The sequence below is a fragment of the Odocoileus virginianus genome, chromosome 9, assembly GCF_023699985.2.
Source record: "Odocoileus virginianus isolate 20LAN1187 ecotype Illinois chromosome 9, Ovbor_1.2, whole genome shotgun sequence".
Classification (NCBI taxonomy): domain Eukaryota; kingdom Metazoa; phylum Chordata; class Mammalia; order Artiodactyla; family Cervidae; genus Odocoileus; species Odocoileus virginianus.
In genome coordinates this window covers 13751177-13778477 of record NC_069682.1, presented here as the reverse complement: position 1 = coordinate 13778477, position 27301 = coordinate 13751177, and the positions used below count along the sequence as shown (strand labels likewise).

Genomic DNA, 27301 nt, shown 5'->3' with positions numbered 1-27301 from the left:
ATGTGTACCCAAGAAAATACTGATGGGGGGTCTACTGTCATGCTTCTCTGAAGACCCTTTCTTCCTACGCTAAACCTGTAAGGTCTTGATATGAGCAACATCTCAACGGCAACTGAGAAACAGAAGCAGTCCCCAGGTCTGAGGACTTTGCAGCAAGGAAACAAAAGTCACTCAACCAGGTGGGGAGGGTCTCTCAGTTTTTTACCCAGAAGGTGGGACAGGTCCATCACAGTGACACTTTCTGCACCTTTAACAGAAGCTGCTCTGAGCTTCTGGGCCAAAGAGTCAAAACAACGTTCGAAGAACTCTTTCCAGCAGGGTCCCTAATATTTCATAATTTTTAGAGACAAAGACCACTAAATAGAAGGTATTTTAAGAAAGTGAAGAATTATGTCAAAGACAGTCTTCCATATAGATGTGTGTATATATATGCATACATTTATTTATATGTGCATATACTTAACATATGTGTGCATTTTTATATATGCAATTTATATATAATTTATATTATATATAGTTATGTGATATTGAGCCTACATAATTATAAATATATAATATAAATTATGTATTTATATATATGTATGTGTGTGCGTGCATTTGAAGGCAAAAGGAGAAGTGGGGGGCAGAGGATGAGATGGTTAGATAGCTCACCAACTCAATGGACATGAATCTGAGCAAAGTCCAGGAGAGAGTGGAAGACAGAGGAGCCCTGTATACTGCGGTCCACGGGGTCACAAAGAGTTGGACATGACTTGGCAACTGAGCAACAACAAATACATATATATATTTCACCTATATCTACATACATATGCATGTAGATATATATATATACACACATATATACATATGTATGTATCTATATACATATGTCTATATACATGTATGCACACATTTTTATACACATTTACAATCAGGTGAACAACAAAATATTTTGCTCTTTTAGCCTGAAGGATCAGCTGATTTTGTCACATAAATGTGGTACAAATTTCCTGCTTTAGGAGGAGACCAGGAGACAGGAAGACATCATTCAAGGAAAAGGATCTAAAATACCATCTTAAAATTTAATGAGCCCAAGTCTGACTATGAACTTTTTTGTGAAATGGCATGAAAAGGAAGCCCTTCAGCATAAAAACATTGAATTTTCGATCCTAGTATGGAAGCTGAAGAACTATTCTGTTCCATGAAACTCAAAAACAAATTTTTTCATAAGTTGTCCACAAGTGATGTCAAAATGTCAGAGAAATCAGCTGAAATTAAATGCATTCTCTGAGGAGTGAGTCAGCACCATCATCTGCGAACCCTGGACATCTTCAGTCCTGTTTGAGTGTATAAATGTCAGGCAAATGGGCTGGGGAAACTTGATTTCTACGATCATAACAGAATCAAACAATCTCACAGAGAAAACAAACCACCAATTTCTTTAATTATTAAGACTTAAAATTCACACACTGCCTGTAACCCATTTTTAAAGCACTATCACTATTAAAGGAACCCTGTTTCTACCTGTTTAACTTCTACTGATGGAAAGGGAGCACACATCATTTAAACTGAGGTCTCCTTCAAACAGATTTCTTTATTGAAAAATATGACCTTAAGAAGATGGCTAGATGAATGTGGCAGAAAAGTTGAGAATAAAAAACTAAAATGATATTTTAGTCTAAATGCAGCCTAAACTTGATTTACATATATCTTTAGGAGGGGAAATTAAAAAAAATATGGGCCTAATAATTTGCCAGCAGGTTGGCTCTGAGGCATTCATTCAAATGGAGGAATTAAAATTTAACCAAAAACCGAATTTGTACTCATCTGTCATTTTGAGAGCCATATGATTACATATTTATTAGCATTTCATTTTAAATCATCAGCTGATTTTAAAGCATCACTCTCAGGATCTGAACATAATATACAATCTGCAGTTCATAAAACAGACTGCTCATAAAACTCCATGGGTAACAATGTGAACATGTACATCTCAAATATGCTCACAAGGTATTTCAACCACATAAGTGGAATTGTACTTCTATAAAACTAGTTGGAGTAATCCCTTTCCATCACGGTTTAGAACAAACGGGAAGAGTGAAGCTGCTGAAAATCCCCTGTATGTTTCCCCCCATTCTTCTTAACAGCCCTTTCAGAAGAGTCTGAAGCTTACAGTAAATGAAAAAGACATTCCCAGGAGGAGATGGGGGGTTTCCATCCCTTCACATCTAGATTCAGAGCATGAGAATATTGGATGGCACAATTAAACACTGATGATGCTAAAGGGGAATAATTATTTTACAATCACCTGCGAGCATCACATTTACCGCGCTAATTAGTTTTTGTTTCCCACCAAGGTTTTTCCAGGAATGTGCAGCTCTGTTTCCCTTCAAGTTCAGCAAGAGCTTTTTCTTGAGGAAAAATAAAAATGCATTTTCTGCACCGCTGCATAAGCAGCACTGCATGGAGGCTGGCTTCCTTACATCACCTGCCCACCCGGACAGTGGGGATACAGACACGGGCACGAGGGCAGGGAGGGGCTCACGAGCTGGAAATCATTTGGACTTTACAAAGCCTCTCTTCTGCGGTCTTGTAGAACAAACATGACACTGAGAAATAGCTAACTCTTCATGACGGCCTAATCTGCCAACACAAAGCAAAAACCGAAGCCTCCTCTGAAAGGAAATAAAAAAAAAAAACTTCCAGTATTAATACTCTAAAATAAAGATTTTTTTAAGTTTGGAGTTTCAGCACGGCAAGTGAAAAAGACATCAGTGACTTACTGATTTCTCACTGGGCTCCTTGCCACGTACTGACAATCCCGAGGTTTCCCAGTGAAATGCAAATCAGGTAAGAGATTCTGATAGAATTGACAACTGTGAGGTCTGTCTACAATTTACTACAGTGACATCAGACCCCCATCATCCATGACTGTATATAAAAGCCTCAATGAGAAGAGAGTGGGTGCTGAACTTGTAAGAAACAAAGCTAAGAGAAAGGAGTGAGGAGGAATGAAAAATCTGGGGATTTATGTAAAAAAGGGAAGGAGACTGCAGTTTTTTATCAGAAGGCAAATATGCTATTATGATAGTGTTGGGGGGGGAGGGGCCACTGGGATGGAAAACATTCATAATGAGGCTATGAAATCTTAATCACTGGGTTCATATCTGAAAATCTTATCTTCTTTTCATCTTATCTTGCAAGGTTCTTATTCCTCCCAGCTGACCGAATCTCATCAACAGATGCCAGAGTAATCTCAATCCAGCAAATTACAATTAAACAGCAACACTCAGCTAAAATAATACCTCTAACCCAGATCAAAGATAACATTAGTGTTCTAAATGCCAACATGGGAGGAATTTTCGGTTTCAGGAAGCAGTTGATACTGAGATAGGCACTCAGAAATCCCACCTGAAAATACTTCTTTAAAAATTTCCTTAAAGTACCACACACACTATCCTTTTAGCGTCTTCACGTTTTAATTTCCTCTTATGTCTATCAAGGAACTGGGTGACAAATCTCAGCACTGTATTTTATTATTATTGGTAATGGCATTTTCCAAAAAACTTTAAATACCATCTGGAAAAAAAAAAAAGAACTCAAGGCTTTTGACTTTCATCTTGCTGGTACTTGGTAAACGAAAAGAAAAGTTTTAAATTAAAACATATTTTCTTTAGTTCATGAGCTCATGGAATAATTGTGAATTTGAATCAAACAAGAGTGATCAGTTCACTAATTTGAATCAAATTAGAGAGTCAATCCTAAATAAGTGACAGGCATGTATCTCCTATAATTCTCCACCATTCCCAACAAAAATTCTGTCCTCTCTTCTCTCTGTATCAACACATAAACATGCATTTATATAATACACACATACATACATATACATACACACACACAAGTGAACCACAGCTTCACCATTCATTGCCTGTATAGCATGCACAAGAATGTAATCTATTCAAACATCATCTGTGAAATGGGTGCAACACCCACCACCCTTATAGCTACTATGAAAGCATAAGTACACTGTCTTGGTACACAGCAGGCATTCAATGAATGACTCCTGTATTTGTCCTTTCAGTGGGGAGGGGGAAGCAGTAATAACACGCCTTTTTGGACTGGTCCCATCACTCCTCTAATGGTTTCTTTATCTATAAAACAATGAGGTCTGGTTTAACAGCTTGAACAACACGTCCCTAGAACTGCCTTCTAGTTTAATCAGGCCCGGATAGACATCTTTCAGGTTATCCCAACTTGGGAGCACTCAACAAAAAAAAGGTTAATGCACCAAGTTGACTCAGGGTAACTTTTTCTCTTTGTCAGTAAGGTTACTCACCAAATGTGTGTCGGGGAGAAAGGTTTTATTTTAATTTACTGGTGGCTTCTCCTCAGCATCTTACTCTTAACATCACAAATCTGAACTAATACTTTAAGGGTGCATTCCTAGATTTTTCCACCTCTAATTTCTCAGTTCCAAGATAGCATCTCTTAGATTTTGTTTAAAATTTGTTTAAAAATTCAAACACATTAAAAAAAAAAAACCCTAATGCATACATACAATTAGTCAAAAGGTGAACACAAAGAAAAAATCCCCATCTCCAACTATAATCCAAGACCAATTGCCCCAGTTTAAAAAAGGATTTAAAATATCAGTTCTGGTGTTGTTTTCATTATGCTTTGTTGCAAATGACATTCTACAGTAACACAAGAACAACAAAAGTTTGATAGTTAAGATCATTTAAAGATCTATTTCCATGTGCAGTTTTGATGTCGAATATTGAAAACCCCAGGACTTTGAAGCCGATGTCACAACAATTCTATACCCACTGCGGAGCCTTAAACAATCCGGCTCTTTAAACACCTGATGGCTTGTGGGGCCATCAAGAGTAATCATTTACCTCAAAAGCTATCTGTTCATCTGCTCTGAACACTCAAACATATTACATCTTGCAAACTTATCTAATAGATTCTTGTGGGAAAACGCCATTGAAAATATGTGCCACAGATTTAGAAAATCGACACCAGAAAAGCCCTGTGTTTTATACAAGTTCCTTTTAGGAACAGGCCAATATCTAGCTGACAGCACTTTAAGTCCAAACGGCAACAGACCATAAAAGATGATGGGTCCAGAAAACAATAAACCCACACCGCTACCCTCTCAACTGTCTGAATGTGGCGATAAGATACACTTGGAGGTGAGTTTCAAGCATTTTCAACTTGTCATATTCCTTCCCATGCACCCCTATTCCCCAAAGACCGACTCTAATGTGAGTTAATTACAAACTCTTAAGGAAAACATGCTACAGTACTCTTAGGGCTAAGGAGACATAAAATCGATATCTTGGAAACAATAACATTATTTACAAATCCTCTATTTTTTCTTTTTTTTTTTTTAAGTTTCAATTAAGCTAGAGTTGAAAAAGACTTTGAAAACAACTTGAGTTTAACTCAATAATCTAACACATGGAATAACTAACACATGAAGAGAAATGGGTTGAAGTTATATTAGGATCTTCAGAGCTGACTCCATCCTTAAGACAAAAATGCTCTATTCAGAGTAGTAGTTTGTGCCAGTCACATTCATCCACTAAATGAAAAGGACAAGTTAAATTTTTATAATAATTTAACTGAAAAGAGAGAGCATCTTTCAGAGGCCATTAACACTTTACACTCAGAGAGTATTCTTAGCAGGTGACCACCAATTGCACAATCATGACCAAGAAAATCTTTGGTTCGGCCCTGACACAGTAGGAAGCAGAGGGGAAAACACACGGAACTTTCAAATTAGCTAACTGTGCAAACTTGGGTTGAACGCTGACAAAGGCAGCTATTTTAAGGGGTGGGGGGGAGAAGCCAGCGATCTCAAAACAAATATCATGGGAACGGTACTAATCAAGATTAACTTCACAGAGAAAACTGCCAAAGGGAAATTCAATATTTTAATTTACATTATCTGATTATCTTAGTTGGACAATGAACCTGACCAACGTGTAAAAGCAAGTTAACATTCTTAATATCGACAAGAAGGACAATTCACATTTAACAAAATTTCATCCCTCTCCCCACCTGTTTTTTTTCTTCTCCTAAATCCTAGGGGCTCAAATAATTGGCCACTGTGGAGTTTCTCAAGAATCTCTCAGCTCATAACATTTAACATCCTAGAAAAAGAATCTAGCACCGTAGGGGAAAGTTAGTTGCCAGGGAAATGGATCATAAAGCTCGGAATGGCCTGAAAATTGCAACGGATACAGCAAAGTGCCAGAGAGAATATGAATGTTATCTCGGGGTGCGTACAATAGGAAACATTTTATACGTACTCTTACCAAGGAGAGCAGTCCCTTTTTCGCTCGATTAATTGTAGCTTAGATTCACTATCACATTTCTGGCCTGATAAGAGACAACTGTGTATATTCCAAGCCTGAAATGGACACAGACTTTTCATCCCCACCCCTGGCAACCTTCTAGGCTGTCTTTTCAAACATGCTTGAAATACAAGCAGATCCTATTGCCTCCAGAGTGCCCCAGCTGATAAGAGTAACTTTCCTATCAAGACTAACGAGCCCCGAAAAAATGAGGCATACTTTCCTTTCCTAAGGAATCCCAGCTCCCGACTTCTCCCAATAAACTCTCTACTCTAGTTTGACGACGTGTAAAACCACCACAATCACATTAATTATTAAATTATAGGCTGCATATGAGACAAACCACCGTGATTACGTAAAAATTACCTCTAATTTCTGCAGAGTACACCTGGCTATTTTAATGTTTTGTAATTATCTTCTCCTCCCCCCCTTTTCCTCCTCCCCGCCCCCCCCCCCCCCCGAAAAAGGATTTTTGCAAAGGGTAAGACAAGAGGAGCGGGCAATTTGGCAGGAAGAGATCTGTAAACGGGCCATGAGAGCTCCAGCAGCCCCGAATTTCAAATGACACGAGCGTGCACGCGCCCACCCCACCCTGGGACGCCGCGCCCCGTTCGCCGATCCCCGCGGGCCGGACCCCACGCCCAGACCCCCGGACTCCGCGTCCGGCTCTCCGGCCCCCGCTCTCCGCCCCACCCCGGGCTCCGCCGCCTCTCCGGACGCGCTCCCACCTCTCCCCGCATCCAGCGCCGGCTCCGAACCCCAGGGCGCGGCCGAACCGGAGCCGCCCCCCGCGTCCCCGGGGCGCAGGAGCGCCGCCGCCCGCCCTCTCCCTCCGCGGAGCTCCGGACCAGCGTCCAGGCGGGGGCCGGGCGGCCACACTCACATTCTGTCGGGAACTAGCAGGCGGCCCTCGACCATCATGTCCGGGAGGAAATCCAGCTTGAAGGCAGAAGTCATGTTCGCGGCGCGCGCTCTGCGCTCGGGCGCGGGGGGCGGCGGTGCGCGCGGCCGAGCGGCGGCGGGCGGCGCAGACGGGCAGGGACAGGTGCGCGCGGCCTCCCCGCGGCGGCCGCCCGAGCCGGCACTTGTCACATTCTCTCCACGCCGCTCTCCGCCAATCCCCGCCGACACCCAGCGCCCGGGCCGCGGGCCGCCGAGCGCCAGGTGCGGCGAGCGGGGGCGGAGCGCCGCGCCCGCCGCGCAGCCGCTTAACCCCTGCGGGCCCGCGCGCCCGGCCCCCGGGGGGAGGAGGGCGCGGCGGGACCGCCCCCTGGACAGATCGCCGCCTGGCCTGCGGTCCTTGGCGTCCAGACTTGCACACCCGTCCCCCGCGCCGGCTGTGTCCGGTCCCGTTTCCAGGCGCTTGGCACGAGGCCCGAATGACCGCTTGTCGTAGGTTGAATGCCACCGTATTGCCCAAGCCCCGTGCACGCCACGAGCGCACCCGAACTCCCCAGCGGAAGCCACGAGAGACGAATCATCCCCCGGGTTAGTTTAAATGCTCGTCGGTGGGCTGTGCTCGCCCATGTATGAACTCACCACAATAACTGAAATAGCACTAGTGGTTGAGCCAAAGTAAATATCAGAGAAACGGCCCAAGTTGACATTTGGGGACTTTTCAGTGCTTCAAGGAGAAAGATGCACGAATCCCTGCAGGATTATACTTCCTTTTGTATCATCTTGAAAACATTGAGACGTATACGGGACTGAAACTAAGAGTGATAAATCACCTTTTCTTTTAAAACGATACACCACGAAATGGTCATTTCCAAGTATTTAACACAGTGATTAAAAACCAAGAGTGGCTTAATGAAAGAGTGTTGGGTCTGTAATGGCCATGAAGCTTAAATACTCATTTAAGATCTGTGACCAATTTACTAATAGGAATTGGGAAACAGGACAGAACTCTCAGGAAGACAAGAAGGGAGTTCAATTTTCCCAAGTGATTTGTGAAAATTTTTAAAAGATAAGTATAAGGTGATGTTCTAATTTGGCATCCTCATGACTGTTTTGTTGCTGTTTTTTTAGATGAAACAAATTTTCACAAGGTCAGAAGCCTGAAAAACTTCTGTGTGGCCTATTTCACATTCTAAAGTAACCTCATAAATTGCATACTAGAAGTTTCATAGTTTGCCTCTTTTGGTAATCACTTTAAATTTTATTTTGAAATGATGTTTCACACCTAGGTGTGTAGTCAGGCAGCAGAGGGTTAAACAGGTCATGTGGCATTGTATCACGTGGTTTAAATGTATCTGACACCATTATCTGGAGAAATTGTTTTTCTACCCAATTTCTTGTGTTATAATGAGATAGGATCATCTTTAGAGGTTATGAAGAAATATGGATATTTATATAGCAATATGAAATCCACATGTCAATTGTAAATCCTGCCTTGAGCAATTTGGAATAACAGGCCTGGTGTACTCAGTTAGGTCCATACATACTTAATTGACTTGATTTTCTTCTTCAGCCGAGCAATGGATCTGGCTTTTGACGGAGATCGTTTTAAGATACGAGGAGGGCTAAGACCAACCTTCCTCTTAAAATATTGCCTTTCTGTGGAACCAGGTCTAGACTCATAACGAACTGAAAAACAGATGCAGTAAAATGAATTCTTATACCCAAATGTCCCAACTTCTCCTAGTAAATTACATTTTCTCCCTACCCTTGCTACTGCAGACTGTCTTTGAAATTGTAAGAATTTTGTTGGTCTTTCAATAACCTTGATAAAGTAATTAGCCAGATAAATGAGACAAACCTCAACAGTTACTGATTTTGAAGATATGATTTATATAACTCCCAAATGTAGATAAGCAGCTGACTCTATAATAAAATTATCTGAAGAACAAACGAACAGAACCGGCCTCCAGAACACAACTGCATTCATCAAAAAGGAAAATATTTTCTAGGCTGCTATGGAATGAAGCTCCATGCACATCTACGTCCTAGAAGGTAGAAAAAGCTTCATTAACACGTACACTTCTGAAATATTTATTTTCTCTTTAATTGCATGTGAATTAGTTGGGAGACGCTGTAGGGGAAGGCCTCTTACTGACTTAAGCCTTCTCAGCAGTTTGTTAAATTCTAGGCTCCAATCCCTTGAGGCAATAGTGGATTCAAAGCAGCTTTTAATCATACTATAAGGAGGGTGAGGAAGTATGTAAGTAGGTCATAGAGAAAGAACCACGAGTGCATAGGTTACTGCCTTATTTAACAACTACAGTGTGTCCCAGAGTTTTCAAAGCACATTTGCTTTGGCCATGTAAAGTCAGAAGCAAACCCGGGGTCAGATATATAAAAGAAGACTGGCTCGTACATGAAATACAGTGACAACGGGAATGAAGGAAAGCTTCGGATGTAGCTGAGCTGAAATAGTTTGGTTGCCAAATACATAAATAATAGAGTGATTGCAAAGGCTCTTAATGTAGGTGCTGGAGAGAAACAAAGTCCACACACACATACATACACCCCGTAGAGTTTTATTTCTATGATCACAGCACCTCCACAATAGCCGTTTTAAAAAAATACAAAAATTCAAAAGCTCTTGAGCTTAAAGACAAAAACAAAACAAAAACATCCAAACAAATACCACTTGATGAAAATCTTCAATCTATCGTTTCCCTGCTTTGGCAGAAGAAGAAAAAAAAACCTAAAACAACTCAAGCCCCACCCCCAACCCCCCCCCCCCCCCCCGCCTTTTTGTAATTTTCACTCTGTAACGACCCATCAGGTATTATGATTTGGTAGTTGGAATTATTTTGCAGAAAGCTCAACTGAGCCGCTGCTAAACACGCGGGGTTCAGAGACACTATTTTATTGCCAAGGTTCTTACCAACAGCACTGAAAGGGGGTGAGGCCATGGTGAGCACCCCCTCCTGGGCCCAACCTGGTGGGTGGACACCTCTGCATGCTGACCACCCTGGGGACCAGGCAGTGGGGAACCACGCAATTTCCTCACCATTTTTGCTTCACTGTAGAAAAACCTTAAGCTGGTCCCTGAGCCCATCCCCCTACCTTCCCTAATTGTCTATTTTTTTTAATCAACTCGCTATTCATTTCCCAAACAAAAGGCAATTCAAGAATTGGAAGCACTTCAAGGGAAAGTTTCTGAATGACCTCATTTCATACGAGGCCTTCCAAGGCAGTCGGGTGCACCGGGCTCTTTGAGCACTGCCCCTCTTCGTTGCCCGCCACCCCCCAAGCCTCATCGCAAACTGAGTTTTCTCCCATGGTCATTGTTTGACCACTGAATTATCACTGACAGTAAAACACACACAACCTCTCAAGAGAAACAGAGTGCTAATACATGCATTTTTACGTGGAGGACACACGGCTCCGGGGCAAAGTATTCTATTTCCGTCACCCACCTTCATCAATGCACCAGAATAGAGGCCCTAACTATAAACATTCCAACAGTTTTGTGCAAAGTTTATACCGTAACTTGAGAGACCAGGGCCCGATAGTGATAGATGCTTATAACCCAACAGCTAATCTCCTCCTGCAGACATTCCTGTATATTTTGTGACAAATTTCCATGTTTTAATTATTCCCACATATAATAACATGGGTCACAGTCTCTTTAAAGCAGCAGACGGTCAGCCACGCAACTATAGATGTACGACGCATCCTGTTCCATCTCCTCAAACAGGCACGGTCACTAAAGGGTTTTTCTCCCCTCACTTCTGGCTCTTTATTACAAAGGAGAATCCAAAACATCTTTCCCCATCACCTTTTCAAAGTCAAATTTTATTAACATAGCTGTTCCAGTTTAAAAAAAGCCCAGTGTGCTGAGAGTCATCTGGAGCAAGAAAGGCCCTAGAAGGGAGCGGGGAGTGGGATTCCCATCACTGGGGGTTTTCCAGCCAACAAATGTGAAATTCACATGAATTTTAAGTACCTGGGAAAGTTTCTTCATGGCCATGTGTTTGTTCTTGGCTTACCCCAGTTTCATCAGCAACTTGCAAAAATAAACAACAGTGTCTTTTTCCATGTGCTTAAAAACCCCCAAATAGATCCTTAAGTGATACATTATAAAGGTATATTTTCTTAGCTCCATAAAGGTACCCCTTATATACTTCTATCACCAATCATAAGCTTAAGATGCTCTTATCCGCTCCCCCCACCCCCATTTTGAAAGGTTCTGAAACAGTGACTTTATCACATTCCTAAAAGGACTTCAGTAAAATCACACTACAGTAAAGATGACATTGTAATCAAACTCTTATTTTACATTTTTTTTTAAGGGAATTTTCAGCTGCCGCTCTACCTCGAGAGCAGCTGCTACTGGCTTCTTGCAATCTTGTGTTTTTCTGAATCTGTTTTCCACAGAGCCGAAGACATAATGGTGAACTTCCCTCCCATCTGAAGAGACCCTCCAACGGAAGATGGGTTGTTTGTGTACGTACCTTCGTGCTTGGAAGTGAGGTGCCCCTCTAGGGTTTCCAGAAGCTTCCACTCCAAGGGGATGAAATGCTAACACTGTGGACCTGTTGGGCCTCGAGCCCAGCCAGCTCATCACTTCCCTCTCGGCCTTAGATTTCCCTTTTCCTTTCTTCATTATCCTTGCTGCGGCCTTCTTTCTCTCCCTCCCCCCTCAGCTTTCTCTTTCTTTCTGCCTCCTTCTCTCTCCAACGGAAGCCAGACAGTGCCAGACAGATTTCCTCCACAGCTGCGGCGCTGAGGAGGCAGGTGACCACCAAAGTGACCAGTCTTGGGGGCTCATCTGTCGGGGAAGTCAAGTTTGCCTGGACCAAGGCTGCGTTCTCAGCTAGGAACAGCTGTCTCTGGGGTGCCCCCTCTCCAGACATCATCATGGGGTGGAGGGGGGAGGATGTAAGACCGTGTCCCGCAGAGTGAATAAACAGGATTTGAAAACTGGGGAGGAGAAGACTGGAGAAGGGGTGGGGAGGAGAAGAAGGCTGGCCTGGTGATGTGTACACGGAGGCACTCAGAAAACACAGCCTCCGAAGGAATGTCCCAGCAGCCTCTCAAAGATGCTGAGATTTGTCAAGACTGTATCGGGTACCTTTATCTGGTGCCAGCCTGGCGGCAGGAACAAAATTTATAGCTATCAGGATGGGGTTTCGAGTTCCCTGGCAATCGGCCCTTAAACCACCCCTTCCCCCAAATGTTTTCCCCAATCGGCCAGAAGTTCTCATTTTACTGTCACGTGCTATAAATTTCAAAAAGAGAAACTACCATTTGACAAAACACAGCAGCTGAGTGGCGACAGCTGGGTGGATATAGCAGTGGGCATAACATTAGGTCCAGAGAGAAAGCTCCAACAGGTGGGGGTGGATAAAAAGAGAAAGGAAGTTTTAAGCTTTCCTGGAGGGATTGGGGGAGTAGTCTGAAGCTAATCTTGGCAAGAATCAAAATCTGGAGCTTAGAGGGACTCTTCAGAGGTCTGAGAGCCCCAGTGGCCTCAGTGTTTCTCCTTTTTCTGAACAAATACATCTTGAAGAAAAGGAAGGATTAAAGAGACCAAACGCTTGGACCGCATGTAAAACAGAACACATTTACCCATGTGATGATGGATTCCCCATCAAAGAGCTTTTCCTTTGGAGGATCAGAAGGCATCTGATACGGTGCGTGCAGATCCGACTCTCTAAGACAAATGCTACTTGCAAGTGGAGTGAAATAGATAAGATGTAAGAACCAAACCTGTTGGAGTCTACATCTGACTCTGTCAGAACAGACAGACACTGGGAACACGTCACTGAACTTTCTGACTCATGGTCTAGATCTTTGCATGTGCTTGGCTATCATTTCCTCCTAGGGATGGATGGCTGATAAAATCAAAATCTACCATGATCCTCAGATGAGAGGTACAATGTGTTAACCTAATTATTACAACAGCAATTATATAACCAATCTATTAAAGTGACATGTAGGTTGAAAATACATTAAGGTTTTGAGCACAGGAAATTTATTTTTTCTCTACAATATAGTTCAAATCTCTTAACTATTTTTAGCTTTATGATAGAGGTTTTTGAAAATCCCAAATGACTTTTTCTTTAAATTTGCTTGTGATGCTAATTCTTAGGAAGTCCATTAGGGGAAAATAATTTTTTTTTCTTCCTCCTAAAAGAACTACCCAAAACCTTCATGAAAAAGTGGTGTAGCGATCTACCCAGGCTGAGTGGAAATGTGTTATCTTGTCTTATCTCTATGGATGAGTGTAAACCTTTATGTGACCTAATCAGTTAGTCTCTCAACACTCCCTGGTGGAGGCTAACAACTGCATTTGCACCATATATGGTGCAAGGAATACGGTGAAGTGATAGAGGAGCAATGTGAACGACCCTCTGGTCTGAGGAAGAAAGGGGATGAAGTGAAGGATTTTTGTTTGGCTTTGTTTTAATAACAAAGATGAATCCAAGGTGTTCCAAGGACAACTTCTCCCCCCTGCTCCCTCCTCTGTCCTTCAAGACCCCCTTCCCTGCAATACATACCGCTTGATGCCTTCGTGCCCACTGTTCCCGCTCTGTTTAAAGACTGTTGTGAGCTTCCTAACTGCTGAGATTACTGTCACATAGTGTGTCTGTTGCTTGGTTGGTTCTGATTACAGTACGACAGATTTTGGTCCCTGATGTAGGTTAAAAGACACATTTTAATTTCATCATGCTTCAGATTGCCCTATTATTCCTTCCAACATGTATTCCCATTATACAGATTAAAGCATGAGAAAAGTGAGGCATGGGTGCTTTAATTCAAAGACCTCAAGGGAGTTGTAAGAACTCAGAAGCAAAAATGACTATGGTTTTCCCTTTCTTACTGTACAGCTTCCCTGGTATGATACTAGGTACGGAAAAACTGAAGTGCACTGTGAAAATGTGGCACCAGAGCAAAATATGCCTTTCAAGTGTCAAATATCCAACAGTTGTACTTTCAGGCTGGCCACGGAGGAGTGTGCCTGACTCCTCACTTAGAATCCCTCCCACCATGAGTTATGTGTCTAGGGGCCTATTACTTCCCCCCTCTTAGTGTGAAAAGTGTTAGTCATTCAGTCGTGTCTGACTCTTTGCAACCCCATGGACAGCGGCATGCCAGCCTCCTCTGTCCATGGAATTCTCCAGGCGAGAATACTGGAGTGGGTAGCCATTCCCTTCTCCAGGGGATCTTCCCAACTCCAGGATCGAATAGGAGTCTCTCTCTTGGTCTCAGTTGTTTTCATCTTTGAAATGGGAATAACATAACTACCATTATCTCTTAGATAGCTGGGAGGATTAAATTATATAAAATAAAAGAGATTCCCTAGTGTAGCGTCAGGTACAGAGTCAATAAGTTTTGGATTTATTCTCAATTTCAATTATAATATCCCACCTCCCAATCTTTATTTAAACCTGGAACTGGCAGATGGGCAAGAAAAAAGAAAGGCAGTGCTAATCCTTTTGTCCTTGCAGCATTAAAGTTTTCACTGATACTTCTAAGGCCAGCAGCCCTTAACCCGGCGGGGGAAGAAGGGTACAGTTTATACAGGACAGGTCCTGAGCAGGTGGCAGGTGACAAGGGCTCCATCCCTTTTGATCAAGTCAGTTTCCAAAGAGAAAGTCAAAATGAACCCTAACTGCCACCACGAGGAGTTCTCACCGTCCATCACCAGCTCAGTGCATTTCCATTCACAGAGATGCTTCCAAAGTCATCTCTGAATGAATGGGGAAGCCATCTCACAGAACCCCAAAGAGCTGAGGTCCCAGACCAAGATATTCAAAAAGCAAGGTGTGACGATGACGACACCTGCAAGCGCCCATATCGCTGAGATGGGCCGTTTTACGGGAGGGATGACAAGTGTCTGCTTCGCTCCTGCCGCAGGTACCATGGTGCCCCTTCGCGTCAGTTCACACACCAGCTGGGAGCCAGCAATGCCATCCATAAGTTTCAACACAGTTTCTACCGATTGCAGCTGCAACCCTTTTCAGCCAGGGATTTGAAAAGCCACGGCTATCGATAACTTCAAACCTCATGCTCTTCGTGTTCATGACAACAAAGTTTGCTGAACTCAATGATTATGGAGGAAAATTCTGGTTTTTGTTGTTCTCCCAGGGCACACTGGCATATCCTGCTTCCTAAACTGCAGTGATTCATCACCACCCTAGGCAGCCATTCACGGGTGGGTCACCGTGGAAGGGGGTGAGGGAGCAGCTCAGCTGTCCTGGTAATACATACATGTCACTCTGGGCTGCTGTCACCCTCCCCCACAGATGCCGTTCCCCATTAGCTATGACGGTCTTGACATACAAGAAAATGTGCTGGGACAAGTCACAGTCAGAAGAAAGCTCTGGATCAGATAAACATACCTGCACAGAACAACCCCTGATGACACTGCATGAAGCAGAAGGCTGCATCTGGGGACAAAGGGTCCCTCATCTGAAATCAGGGTTAACCAGCACATTTCTGAGTGGCGTGGAGGTTCAGACACACACACACACACACACACATAGACACTCTGTCTCTCTCTCTTACATGTACATCTAGCTTCCATCTCAGTCTGACCTCTGGAGATGAGTACTGTGGGATCAGAAAGGTGTTTCAGCTCCAGGACACTTCATTTCAATTCTTAATGGGCTACAGCCCTGAAACCTCACATACGCGTTCCTTCCTCTGACACCCTCTTCCCCATGTCAGTTAAACGAAATGCCACGTATCTTAATCCTCTCCAAGAACCACTGCCTCATCTTTTCTACAGAATAAAAGTCACTGCGAGTTCAGAAAAATTCCCAAAGCCAGTAATAACCAAGAAGGAAGCAATCAATAGTGTGATAAAAGGAGAACCCACCTCCCCACCCTCAACATATCCCCCAGGAATTACCAAAATGTAGAAAGAAATTCAATGAAGGCTAATCAAGATGATCTAAGATGTTACTGCCACAGAGTGAAATATACTTGTTACCGTTGGAAGAAGGGCAGATAAATGCTGTGGGAGCCGCAGGAGATGCTTCTTAACAAACTGCTTTCTGTTAATGACTTTTTATAGAAACCTCTACACCAGAAACTGAGTCTGATGTTGCTGGTTTTTTCACCGTCACGATTATACCCAATCGAGGTATGTTTTTTGTGGACAGATTCTGACCCCCTAAACACAGAGAGATCATTCCCAGGTATCACACTTGCTTTTGGATTTTACCTTCTTTTCATCAACCTAGGTGTTTCCAGGGCTGTGAGCAATGAACTTTCTATCAGCCACATTTTCACTTAATTAACCATCCTGATTACAATAATTAGTATTGATTCAGTCTTCCAATGACTTCCTAGGTATTCCAGCACAATCTGCACTTGCTCTAAAGTTCTAGATATGAATATTAATCAAAGGCCTTTCTTTGTTTTTCAGTCCCAAAGGGATATTATGCAATTGCATGCACTCATATTTTGAAAAGGAAAAACTGCGAGGTTTCATTTTCACAAATGAAAGAACTCTTCGGACGCTGAGGTCACAGATCTCGCAGCCTGTGGCCTGCTGAATACAGCTGCCTGTTCCCGAGGCTCCCGTGTGCAAGAACTCGGCTCAGCCGTGACTCTGTTGAAAGAAGCCATTTTCTCAGTTTGACTCTTCTGTTCCTTTTCTGACAGTCTGGATTTAGGATTAAAGTTCACTCTGACATTTGTTTAGGTCACCTTGGAAGGGAATCATCCCTACACAGAAGTTGAGGGCAGGATACAGATTACATATCTTGTTACTGTTGCGGAAATAGATATAGACAAGTTGGCCAACTTCCGCCATCTCCCACTCCCCCGTCAGGCTAGAGGACAAGATAGCTGTGTGTCAGACGCCGGAATGGGGGCCGCAGAATTCTGGAAGCTGGTAATGATTGGGTCAGAGCACGAGTGGGTAGGGGGTTCCCTTGTTCTTGGACCTGATAGGATCACCCAGGGATTAAAGTGAATAGATCACAGGTGAATGATTATAATTTAGTCAAAAATTTAACATGGAGTTTTCTAAGGTATTTTTTTATTTCAGTGTGCTTCTGACAGGCAGCTGGGAAACACAGGACACTACTTTTTTTCCCCCAAATCACAAAAAAATTGCCTTGTGACCTTTGTTTCAGGAAAAAAAATTTCCCATGAAAGCAGAATCTAGGTGTGCTGGTAACAGTGGGCCAGTTTCAGATAGAAAGCTTCACCAATTACCTTTTATAAGCTCATCCAAAAGCAATTATTGGCATACCCAATGGAATGAGCCGTTCATATCCCTTTGGAAGTAAGAGAACATAATCATAAAATCCACTCTACTTACAATGGATAACTTTAAAAATATAATTATTCTACAGATACGTTATGGGTTCAGCCAGGCTCTGAAAATATTATCAATAGAAAATTTATGTTTGAGAAGGCAATTTATTGAGCTTGCAACATGAATTTTCACAATTTTGTATTAAATATAACATTTCAGCCTAAGTTTGAAAAACTGAAATGCACGTCCAAACTCTGAAAAATAGTTAATGTTTCATAGCTGGTTTTATAAAGACTACATCTTGCTCCTATTTACTGGGAACATCACTAATCTGAACACAATATAATCCAAGAAGAAATATTTGTAATTAAATATATCTATCTTTTAAAATTTGCCCCTTAAAATAATTTCCCTTCTGTTTTTTAAGAATTAGGTTCTAAATCTCGATGAATTTACGAACATTTTTCAATCTACTGCTCTGGCACAAACAGCTAATTAAAGCAAAACATTAAAATGTTAGAAAAGATATATTCTTTATGGAAACAAATGTCAGTGACATGATTTTCATGTATATCAATTACCATTTAATCTTCTAGAATCAGTTCCTTTATATCTAATGTGAGAATAAAAATGTTTTTGATGTTGGAGAAGTTTGAAACTGATTTTTCTATTTTCTCTTTTTTCTCACTGTTTTCACCTGAGAAACCAGTGCCCATGTTATAAAGGGAAAGATTTTTGAAGATGTGAGACATGTTTGCCCTGCATATAAATGCATTTTATAAGCACATAATCATATATCAAAAATCAATATATTCTGTAGAGACCTTTAACTTGACAATTTAACAGGCTGGCTAGTGATAGTCTGTGACCAAAATTAGGAGGGCAAAAGTTCTCACTTGTCCTTGAATTTCTAAACTGTTTATCTACCTGGATGCCAAAAGAGGAGGCAGATACCAAAAATCATAATTTACTTAAACATTAGAAATATTCCTCTTAACTTTGTTTTAGTGCTATGTTCCGTAAGTCCACCGAACAGGCATATTTTAAATCCCCAAGCATTAAATACTGTAGAGGCATGTCTGATAACAAGGTATTTGCTAGAATGATAATGGTATTACAAGCGGTCTCAATCAATGAGTTTCTTTCTGTAGTTTAACAGAGAGGTAAGTAATAAATCTCTAACTTAATCCAACCAACATAGCTGCAAAATGCAAAAAGCCCTACGAACGGCAGATATTAAATTTTTTAAATGCACAAAACCACAAACAAGCAGTCCTAAAAGCTCTTCAATCTGGATAGTCTATACAAACAAGATTAAAACAGATAAAAAGGGTGTTGAGAAAGAAGAAGAAAAAAAAAAAACCCCAGACATGCATTAAGCTAGTTTGACAGCTCCATTGTTCAACGGGTCCCATTGTCAGACCCATAGATGTATTCAGTGCTACAATGTCTGCTAGCAAATAAACAAAAGACTACATTTTTCAAAGCAGGATGCCAATTCTATCATAATTCTTTCTCTGCTTCCCAAAAGGTGGCTCATTCTTGGTAAGCGGTAGGACCCTTACACAGATGCAGGAAACAAATATTTGCTTTCAATACAGAGGGACCCAGGACGCCATGCATGAATAGAGGTCTTTAAACAGGTACACATTTTGGCAAACAGGATAAAGTGATCCAAACCTGGTAACACAGAAGGACTATTTAGGTAGGCTAAGTCCAGATTAGAGCGGTATCTGGAACGCAAGTCTAATATGGAGTCTCCTTAGCTCCTTTCTCGCTGAGTATTCCATGCAGAGTGCATAATAATGAAAGAGGCTTAGACATTGCAAAGGAAAAGACAAACCCAGAGCCAGATTCGGAGCCTTTAAAATTATCCACTGGCCGCGCACAAATAGCAGCAAGCAAATACATGATATGCTTGCAAAAGGCAACTCCTGCAAATATAACTCGTCCACAGGAGTCCTTCTCCTTTCTCTTGCTTGTTCTCTCTTTCTCCCAATCTCTTGGTCTCGATTTCATTTCCCTCTTTCCCCTCTCTCTCTCTCTCTCTAGATTCTTTTTTGTTTCTTTCTTCTAAGATAAGGAAGCTACTTGATTCTGACCGTGATGACAGTCTCGGCCAGCTCTGGAAACTAGCAAGACATACATTAAAACAAAGAACACAGCAACATACCTTAAAAGCAGCTCTTCATTTCTCATAGTAACAGCGGATTTGGGACAGCGCATGCTTTCTGCACAGATACACTGATAGTCTCAACAAAAGCCAGTTCAGAAGTGCGCTCCAACATCAATGCCACAGTAGCTGTCACTAATGCGCGCTCCCCCCTCTCTCTTTCCCTCTCTCTCTCTCCCTCCCTCTCTTTCTCTCTCTCTTTCCTCACTCTCTTCTCTAGTCAAATTCTGAATGGTAGAGCAAAGGGGCTCCTGCAGATCCACTAAGTAGAAATAATCCTCTCTGACAAGTTATGTTGTCTAAGCATATTTTTACATTAATACACTGTGCTGCCTATAGGGGTCTTGCTTGCATTCGCTTGAGCCTGGCTGGTGTGAGTTCTCCTAATTACCATCTTCAGAAATTGGAAAGAAAAATAAGTCACTCATTTACCTCTTTGTCTTATACATTTCATAGCAAAAGCAAGTACATGTTTTCCCTTTGCCATCCACTGTCAGCAAGCCTCACAGATGACTCACAGAAGATGTGGGTGGGTCAGGGTGCTAAAAAGGAATTTTTGCTTCTCTTTTTTGGGACGCTGAATTCACAGCTGGATTCATCTCTTCCTCGCCCCTTGTCCTCAGAAAGAGTGACAAGGTCAAGACCCTTAGCCCCACTCTGGATTGAGCATGGGGAAGACAGAGGTTAAAGAAACTTGGGAAGATTTTAACTCTGTGAGCACCAGAGTTCTTGGAGGTCAGGGCATAACCCACCTAAAGCAGGACTTCTAAAAGAGGTAGGTGATACAAAGATTGTTTGGTCATACTGAAATTGTAATAATCAGTGGAGCATCTGCCCCAAAACACCAATTTGAATGCTCTTTTCCAAAATAAGAAAAAACGCCCGCTTCCGCACTTCATTATCCTCACTGGGCTAAGCATATACAGTTAGCCAAGGAAATACGCACTGTACTTCTGTTTATTGGAATTATAAGAATTCCAGGCATATTAACCAAGTAAAACAGTAAGTTTAACACACACAGGAAAGACAAGATGCTATGGATGGAAGAGTCAGTTGTCCAAAACTGCAAATGAAGGCTTTGCTCCAGAAGGTGTGTGCTGATTGGAAGCCAAGAATGTGCTCAGCTTGGATGGAGTGACACAGAACACAGCCTGAAACAGAGCTGGCTCTCTGAATACTGGTTTCCTCGCTCCCGGGATCCAACACTTCACCTGTTCTCATCAGCACAATCGTGCATCTCAGTAATAATCTGGAGTCAAAGTATTTATGGGAACAATAGTGGGGTGGGGAAAATCATGGTGCGCCCCATTATCCTCTCTTTTGGAGATCTGGAATGCACCCAATATCTTTTTTAAAACATTTTTTTAAATGTGGACCATTTTTTAAAGTCTTTACTGAACCTGTTATAATATTGCTTCTGCTTTGTATGTTTTTTGTTTTATGGGGGGGCACTGAGCGTGGGGGATCTTAGCTCTCCCACTAGCCATTGAGCCTGTACCCCCGGTGCTGGAAGGTGACGTCTTAACCGTGGACCACCAGGAAAGTACCACACCCCCAGTATCCTCCTAGATGTCTGACCTCTGAACTTAGTCTTGGCCCACAGATAAGGAAACAGAGATGCTCTAGAGGGTGAGGATGATGCTTTCAGGGTTACTGCCCAGTAATCACCCTTAGTTTATCAACAGGGCTGATGATAACAAGCAACAGTGACTGAAAGCAGTCCCCATTCCCATTTCTAGATGGCAAGAAGATCCCACGATGAATCACTGGACTGGGGTCAGAGAATGAAGACACAGCTCTGTCCTTAAAACAAGCATATTTTCACATTGCCTTCCTTCATTATCACGTCTGAGAGATAGAGAGTGAATATATAAAAATGAAGGACATTGCCAGGGAGACATACTATGTACAATCTAAGGTACTCTTTTAGAGCAAGATCAACATCACATAAATGATTTGGAACCAGAGACCCTGCAGAGAGAGGGTTTTTTTTGGGGGGTTTTTTTTTTTTTTGAGAGAGGGTTTTGAGCTATCTCCCTAGTCACCTGTGTTGAGAGCTGAGGCAGGGGTCACCTCCCCTCTCTAAAGCACTCTTTGCCCTGCAGATAAACAGGGGCAACAAATGCTCATTTGTTTTATATTTTTAATTAATTTGTTTTCATTGATCATTAAATCAATCATTTATTATTAATAAATAATATATTTATTATTTAGTGTATATCACTCATATCACCCCGCTGTGCTGGGTCTTTGTTGCTGCCCGTAGGTCTTCTCCAGTTTCAGCAAGTGGAAGCCACTCTTGGTTGCAGTGAATGGGCTTCTCATTTTGGTGGCTTCTCCTGTTGAGGCGCATAGGCTCTGAGCGGGCGGGCTTCCGTGGTTGTGGCACATGGGCTCAGTTGCCCTGTGGCATGTGGGATCTTCCCAGACCAGAGATCAAACCCATCTCCCCTGTGTTGGCAGGCAGATTCCTAACCCTTGGACCACCAGGAAGTCCTGCTCAGTTATTTTAAAACCCTGGAAGTGTGTATAATGAAGCAATGGGTTCTGTTAGTGCAAATAGTAACAAAAAGTGGAATGAGTGGCCTGACACAGGCCATGGTTTTGTGCATCAGAGCCAAGTAAAAATACCCTGCTCTGACACAAAACCCTATTTTAATACTTCCACCCAATTTCTGACAGGGCTAAACTCCGAGGCAAGTACTAACACGTCACACTAATGCATTTGCTAATCCATAAATAGATTCTTAGCACTGGAAGCCAGGGCTGCTGTGCATGGGGCTACTCCTCTAGTGAAATGAATTATGGATCTGGAGTAGCAAGGACTGGGATGGAATCAACCATTAAATATTTTATATTCCCTCCACTTTCATTTGAGTTTAGGGACTTAAATAATGAGAAAGCTACTGAGGCAAGAGTTTAGTGCTTGTCCAAACACCAGTAAGGTGACACATTGGGGGTCTTACACTTCCCAGTTGCCTGAGCTGAACTTGGGGATAGAAATATGAGTGGAAAAAAAAAAAAAAGAAATATGAGTGAATATAAGGCAGGTGTGTCATACTGCATAGGCAATCTTTGTATTCTTAATCCACCCAACAGAATAAACTCCATTTAGTTGATTCTTAATAAGAGTTTGTGAAATAAAGGAATGAATTGTTTTTAACACTTGAGAAGACTTTTATTTTCCATATTCCTTTATGTGCTCACGTGCTCAGTCATGTCTGATTCTTTGCAACCCCATGGACTGCAGCATGCCAGGCTCCTCCTTCCATGGAATTTTCCAGACAAGGATACTGGAGTGGTAGCCATTTCGTTCTCCAGGGCATCTTCCTGACCCAGTGATTGATCCTGAGCCTCCTGCATCTCTTGTATTGGCAGGTGGATTCTTTACCACTGTGCCACCTGTAGTTGCCTTAACAATTCTGGGGTGGGGCAACACTTCTTCCTCTAATTCAAGCACTCCACCAGCACAGCTCACAACCCTGAGAAGGCCTTCCCTGACACTTTGCGTGTTTCCCTGATGAATCCCTACAACACTGCGGGGTGTGGACAGCTGGTCTGGTTACCGGCTCTGCTGAAAAAGTTCAGGCACAGAAACAGTGCCCACAGAAGGTGGAAAATGACAGAGCGTGGGAGCCCTGTCTGGGCCCCTGTTCTTTCTGCTGGGTTGCAGTGTGACTCAGCAACCCCACTGTGCCCAGGGGTAACAGACACATCTGGGAAGGCATGCCTTTTGAGTGGTATTGTAATGAAGAACTTCACACTTTTCTAATGTGATACGAATAACCTTAGAGCAGCAGTCTAACCTTCTTGGCACCAGGGACCAGTTTCATGAAAGACAATTTTTCCAAGGACTGGGGGTGGGAGTGGGGTGGGGGAGTGGTTTCCAGATGATTCAAATGCATTGCATTTATTGTGCAGTTTATTTCTATCATTATTACATCTGCTCCACCTCAGATCACAAGACATTAGATCCTCAAGGTTACCTATCTTAGAGGACAGATAGTAAATGAATAAAAAATTGATTTGAAGGTTGTGTCTGGGCTACTAGTATTTATCAGTTTCTTTCAAAACTTTATTTCAAATACAGTTTGAGTTGAAACTAGACAGACTAAGCACTTTTGGAGACCAATTTTTTGAGGTCATCTACTATAGGAATGAATTTTTAACAACCCTGATGATTATTAAATTTGGTTTGTAGGTGAAAGTTTTTAAGGGGATAAGGATTATAGCAGTAATTAGCAAAGAACAACAACAAAAACTATTTCAATGCTCTCTATATCCAAAAAGTTTGTTATTAACTGTAGAAATTAATTGTGGAGCTAATAATGCAAGCTTGGTGAGGGAAAAACTGGAGAGGCACAGCAATTGAGAAGTATGGAGTTGAGCTGAGAATCAGCTAGATTTCGTGACCTTTCACTTCCTAAAAAAATGTTTAAAGCTGTATTATGTGTGAGTTTCTTTATATTGTAGGTAATTTCTGGGATTAAAAAGCCAAATTTCCAAATCCAACAAAGATGAATTCAACTTTTTTCTGCCTTCTATGCCTTGTCTTTGATTTTGATAAGAACATTGCAAAAGTAATGGAAAATACCATTTCAATAGAAGTGTTCAATATGAAGTATTCAAGATGTAGGACCTGGCTGTATAAAATCCTTTGATAAAACAGATGGGACACTAGAGACTTCCCTCCTGGTCCAGTGGTTAAGAATCTGCCTTTAAAAGCAGGGGATGTGGGTTCAATCCCTGATTGAGGAACTAAGATCCCACACGCAGCTAAGCCCATGTGTTGCAACTACTGAGCCTGCATGCCACAACTACAGTGAGTCCGTGGCCTACAATGGAAGATCTGCAGGATGCAATGAGGATCCTGTGTGCCACAACTAAGACCCAATAACAACCAAATATAAATAAATAGGTATTTTTTAAAAAAATAAAAGGATGGGACTCTAAAAAACATCTAGTCTGCTCCTCAGATTCCCGCCAAAATAGAACCATCTAGGAATGTGGAGGCACTGAAGATGTTAAATCTATTTAGTTGTTAGATTCAGATACCGCCGTAGGCCATTCAGACTGCTAAAGCAAAATACCACAGACCTGGGGCCTTGAAGCAGCAAATGTTTATTTCTCACGGCTCTGGAGGCTGTGAAGTCCTAGATCAAGGCACCAGCCCAGTCAAGTTCTGATGAAGGTCCTCCTCCTGATTCATAGTGGGCATCTCGTTGCTTTGCCCTCAGGTGGTAGAGGGGTGAGGGGTCTCTGTGGGGTTTCCTTTATGAGAACACTAATCCCATGCATGAAGATTCCACCCTCATGACTTAATCAGGAGACCCCACCTCCTAATGCATTGGGCATTGAGCTTTCAACATATGAAATTTGTTGGGGTGGGGGTGGGGGGTTGTCACAAACATTCAGACCATAGCAGACACCAAGAATTGCCAGGCTGAACTAAGAAACATACCGCATTGTTATGAAAGGTGGAAAGAACACACAAAGTCTGTGAAGCAAATACGAAGCGACAACCAAGGTCTACAAGAAATGAATTTGCTGCAAACACCGTCCATGACCCGTAGGAGGTGCTCAGTAAAGTGTTAAGTGTGTGTGTGAGGTGGTGGGTTTCCTCCATCTAGACCTGATGTCAAGCAGAAGACACAAAGTTCCCCTGACCAGCTCTAAGCCTCCGAGGAAGGGCATCCATGGACAGAATGAGGCAAAGCAGTGAAATCTACACGCAGGAGCCAGAATGAATGGAACATGGGAACCATCCTGTGCTTTCAGACCCCATGCTCCCTCCTGCCTTGAGAGGAAAGACCTCCAAAGCCCCAAGGATACAAGGATCACAAATCACTACTTGACACATAAAATTGACAGTTGGTTTAATGTAAGACCTTGGCAGCCTTAGCAAAGAAAGGATTTGATGGTAATCTGAAGATCTATGTAACTGAGTTCCTCTCACTTGAAGACTCAAAAAGCACCTCCAAGTTATGCTTAAGAAGCAGCTGTCACTGCGAGCAACGCAGGGGCCCCACGTTCCACATGGATATCCCTTCTCGGATGTACTTGTTTGCAAAATGGAGATGTTTTGCTAGAAGTGGGGCATGGGGATGAGTAATTAGAAAGAATAATTGTAAAGCCCCTTCAAAAGATCAAGTGTCATATTTATCAATGAGTAGGTGTAAATAATAAACCACGAAATACTTAGAGCTCCAAGAAACCACTTGAAAATAGACCCTAGATAAATTTAAGGGGTTTTATTATTACAAAGAGTAATAATAACTTGCTTTCTATAGACAAGTGGGGCTGTGAAAAGACACCACGAAATGAGTTTGGAGATCTATTTCCATGTAGGTAGGTCTGTGAAAGACAAAGAGAAGAAAGTCAAAGATTTCCCATGAAAATGGTTACCATAAGTAACCCTGCTGATAAAACAACTAACGTTGGCTTGTGAATTCATTGTTCAGTTGCTAAGTCATGTCCAACTCTTTTGTGACCCCATGGATTGTAGTCCACCAGGCTTCTCAGTCCGTGGGATTTTCTAAGCCAGAATACTGGAGTGGGTTACACTTTCCTTCTCCAGTGGATCTTCCTGACCCAGGGATCAAACCCATGTCTCCTGCATTGACAGGTGGGCTCCTTAATAGTGAGCCACCATGGCTTGTGAACTCATATGACATCATAAATAACACATTCACAATTAAGTGGTCATTTTTGGCCTAAAGTTTTGCCAAGGGCCACCCTTGGGCATACAGGAAATCTTGAGAAAACCACAGGTGAATGAATACATGTAAGTTAGGCATTAACATTTGCATGGAAAATGAGCCACTTTTATTATTGCAGTTACAGTTGGATGGCATCATCGACTCAATGGACATGACTTTGAGCAAACTCTGGAAGACACTGAAGGACAGGGAAGCCTGGCATGCTGTAACCCAATGGGTCACAAATAGTCAGACATGACTTAGCAACTAAACCATAACAACAAAGACAGATACATGCACACACCATCACCTTCTGCTCAGGCTGGCACACCCCAGAAATTCTGTAACTTGACTACTATCCCATCTGAATGCAGAATTCCAAAGCATAGCAAGGAGAGATAAGAAAGCCTTCCTCAGTGATCAATGCAAAGAAATAGAAGAAAACAATAGAATGGGAAAGTGTAGAGATCTCTGCAAGAAAATTAGGGATACTAAGGGAACATTTCATGCAAAGATGGGCACAATAAAGGACAGAAATGGTAGGGACCTAACAGAAGCAGAAGATAGTAAGAAAAGGTGGCAAGAATACACAGAAGAACTATACAAAAAAGATCTTCATGACCCAGATAATCACGATGGTGTGATCACCAACCTAGAGCCAGACATCCTGGAATGCGAAGTCAAGTGGGCCTTAGGAAGCATCACTACGAACCAAGTGGAGGTGGTAGAATTCCAGTTGAAGTATTTCAAATCCTAAAAGATGATGCTGTCAAAGTTCTACACTCAGTATGCCAGCAAATTTGGAAAACTCAGCAGTGGCCACAGGCCTGGAAAAGGTCAGTTTTCATTCCAATCCCAAAGAAAGGCAATGCCAAAGAATGCTCAAACTACCACACAATTGCACTCATCTCACACACTA

General features: G+C 42.3%; 1 protein-coding gene across 8 annotated transcripts in view; it reads right to left on the bottom strand.

Moving 5' to 3' along the window:
- Positions 1-27301, bottom strand: part of CELF2 (CUGBP Elav-like family member 2) — an 867775-nt gene that overhangs the window by 304219 nt on the left and 536255 nt on the right. Inside the window, exon 1 of one of the 8 annotated variants that reach the window (XM_070471962.1) lies at positions 19685-20037. The exons of 3 other annotated variants lie outside the window; for them this stretch is intronic. In XM_070471962.1, the coding sequence (XP_070328063.1) occupies positions 19685-19737 (53 nt within the window). In that variant the 5' untranslated portion in view covers positions 19738-20037. Of the gene's footprint in view, positions 1-7224; positions 7417-19191; positions 19649-19684; positions 20038-27301 lie in introns of those variants that run through there. 4 more of the 8 variants (XM_070471965.1, XM_070471960.1, XM_070471958.1 and 1 more) reach the window with 4 other exon arrangements.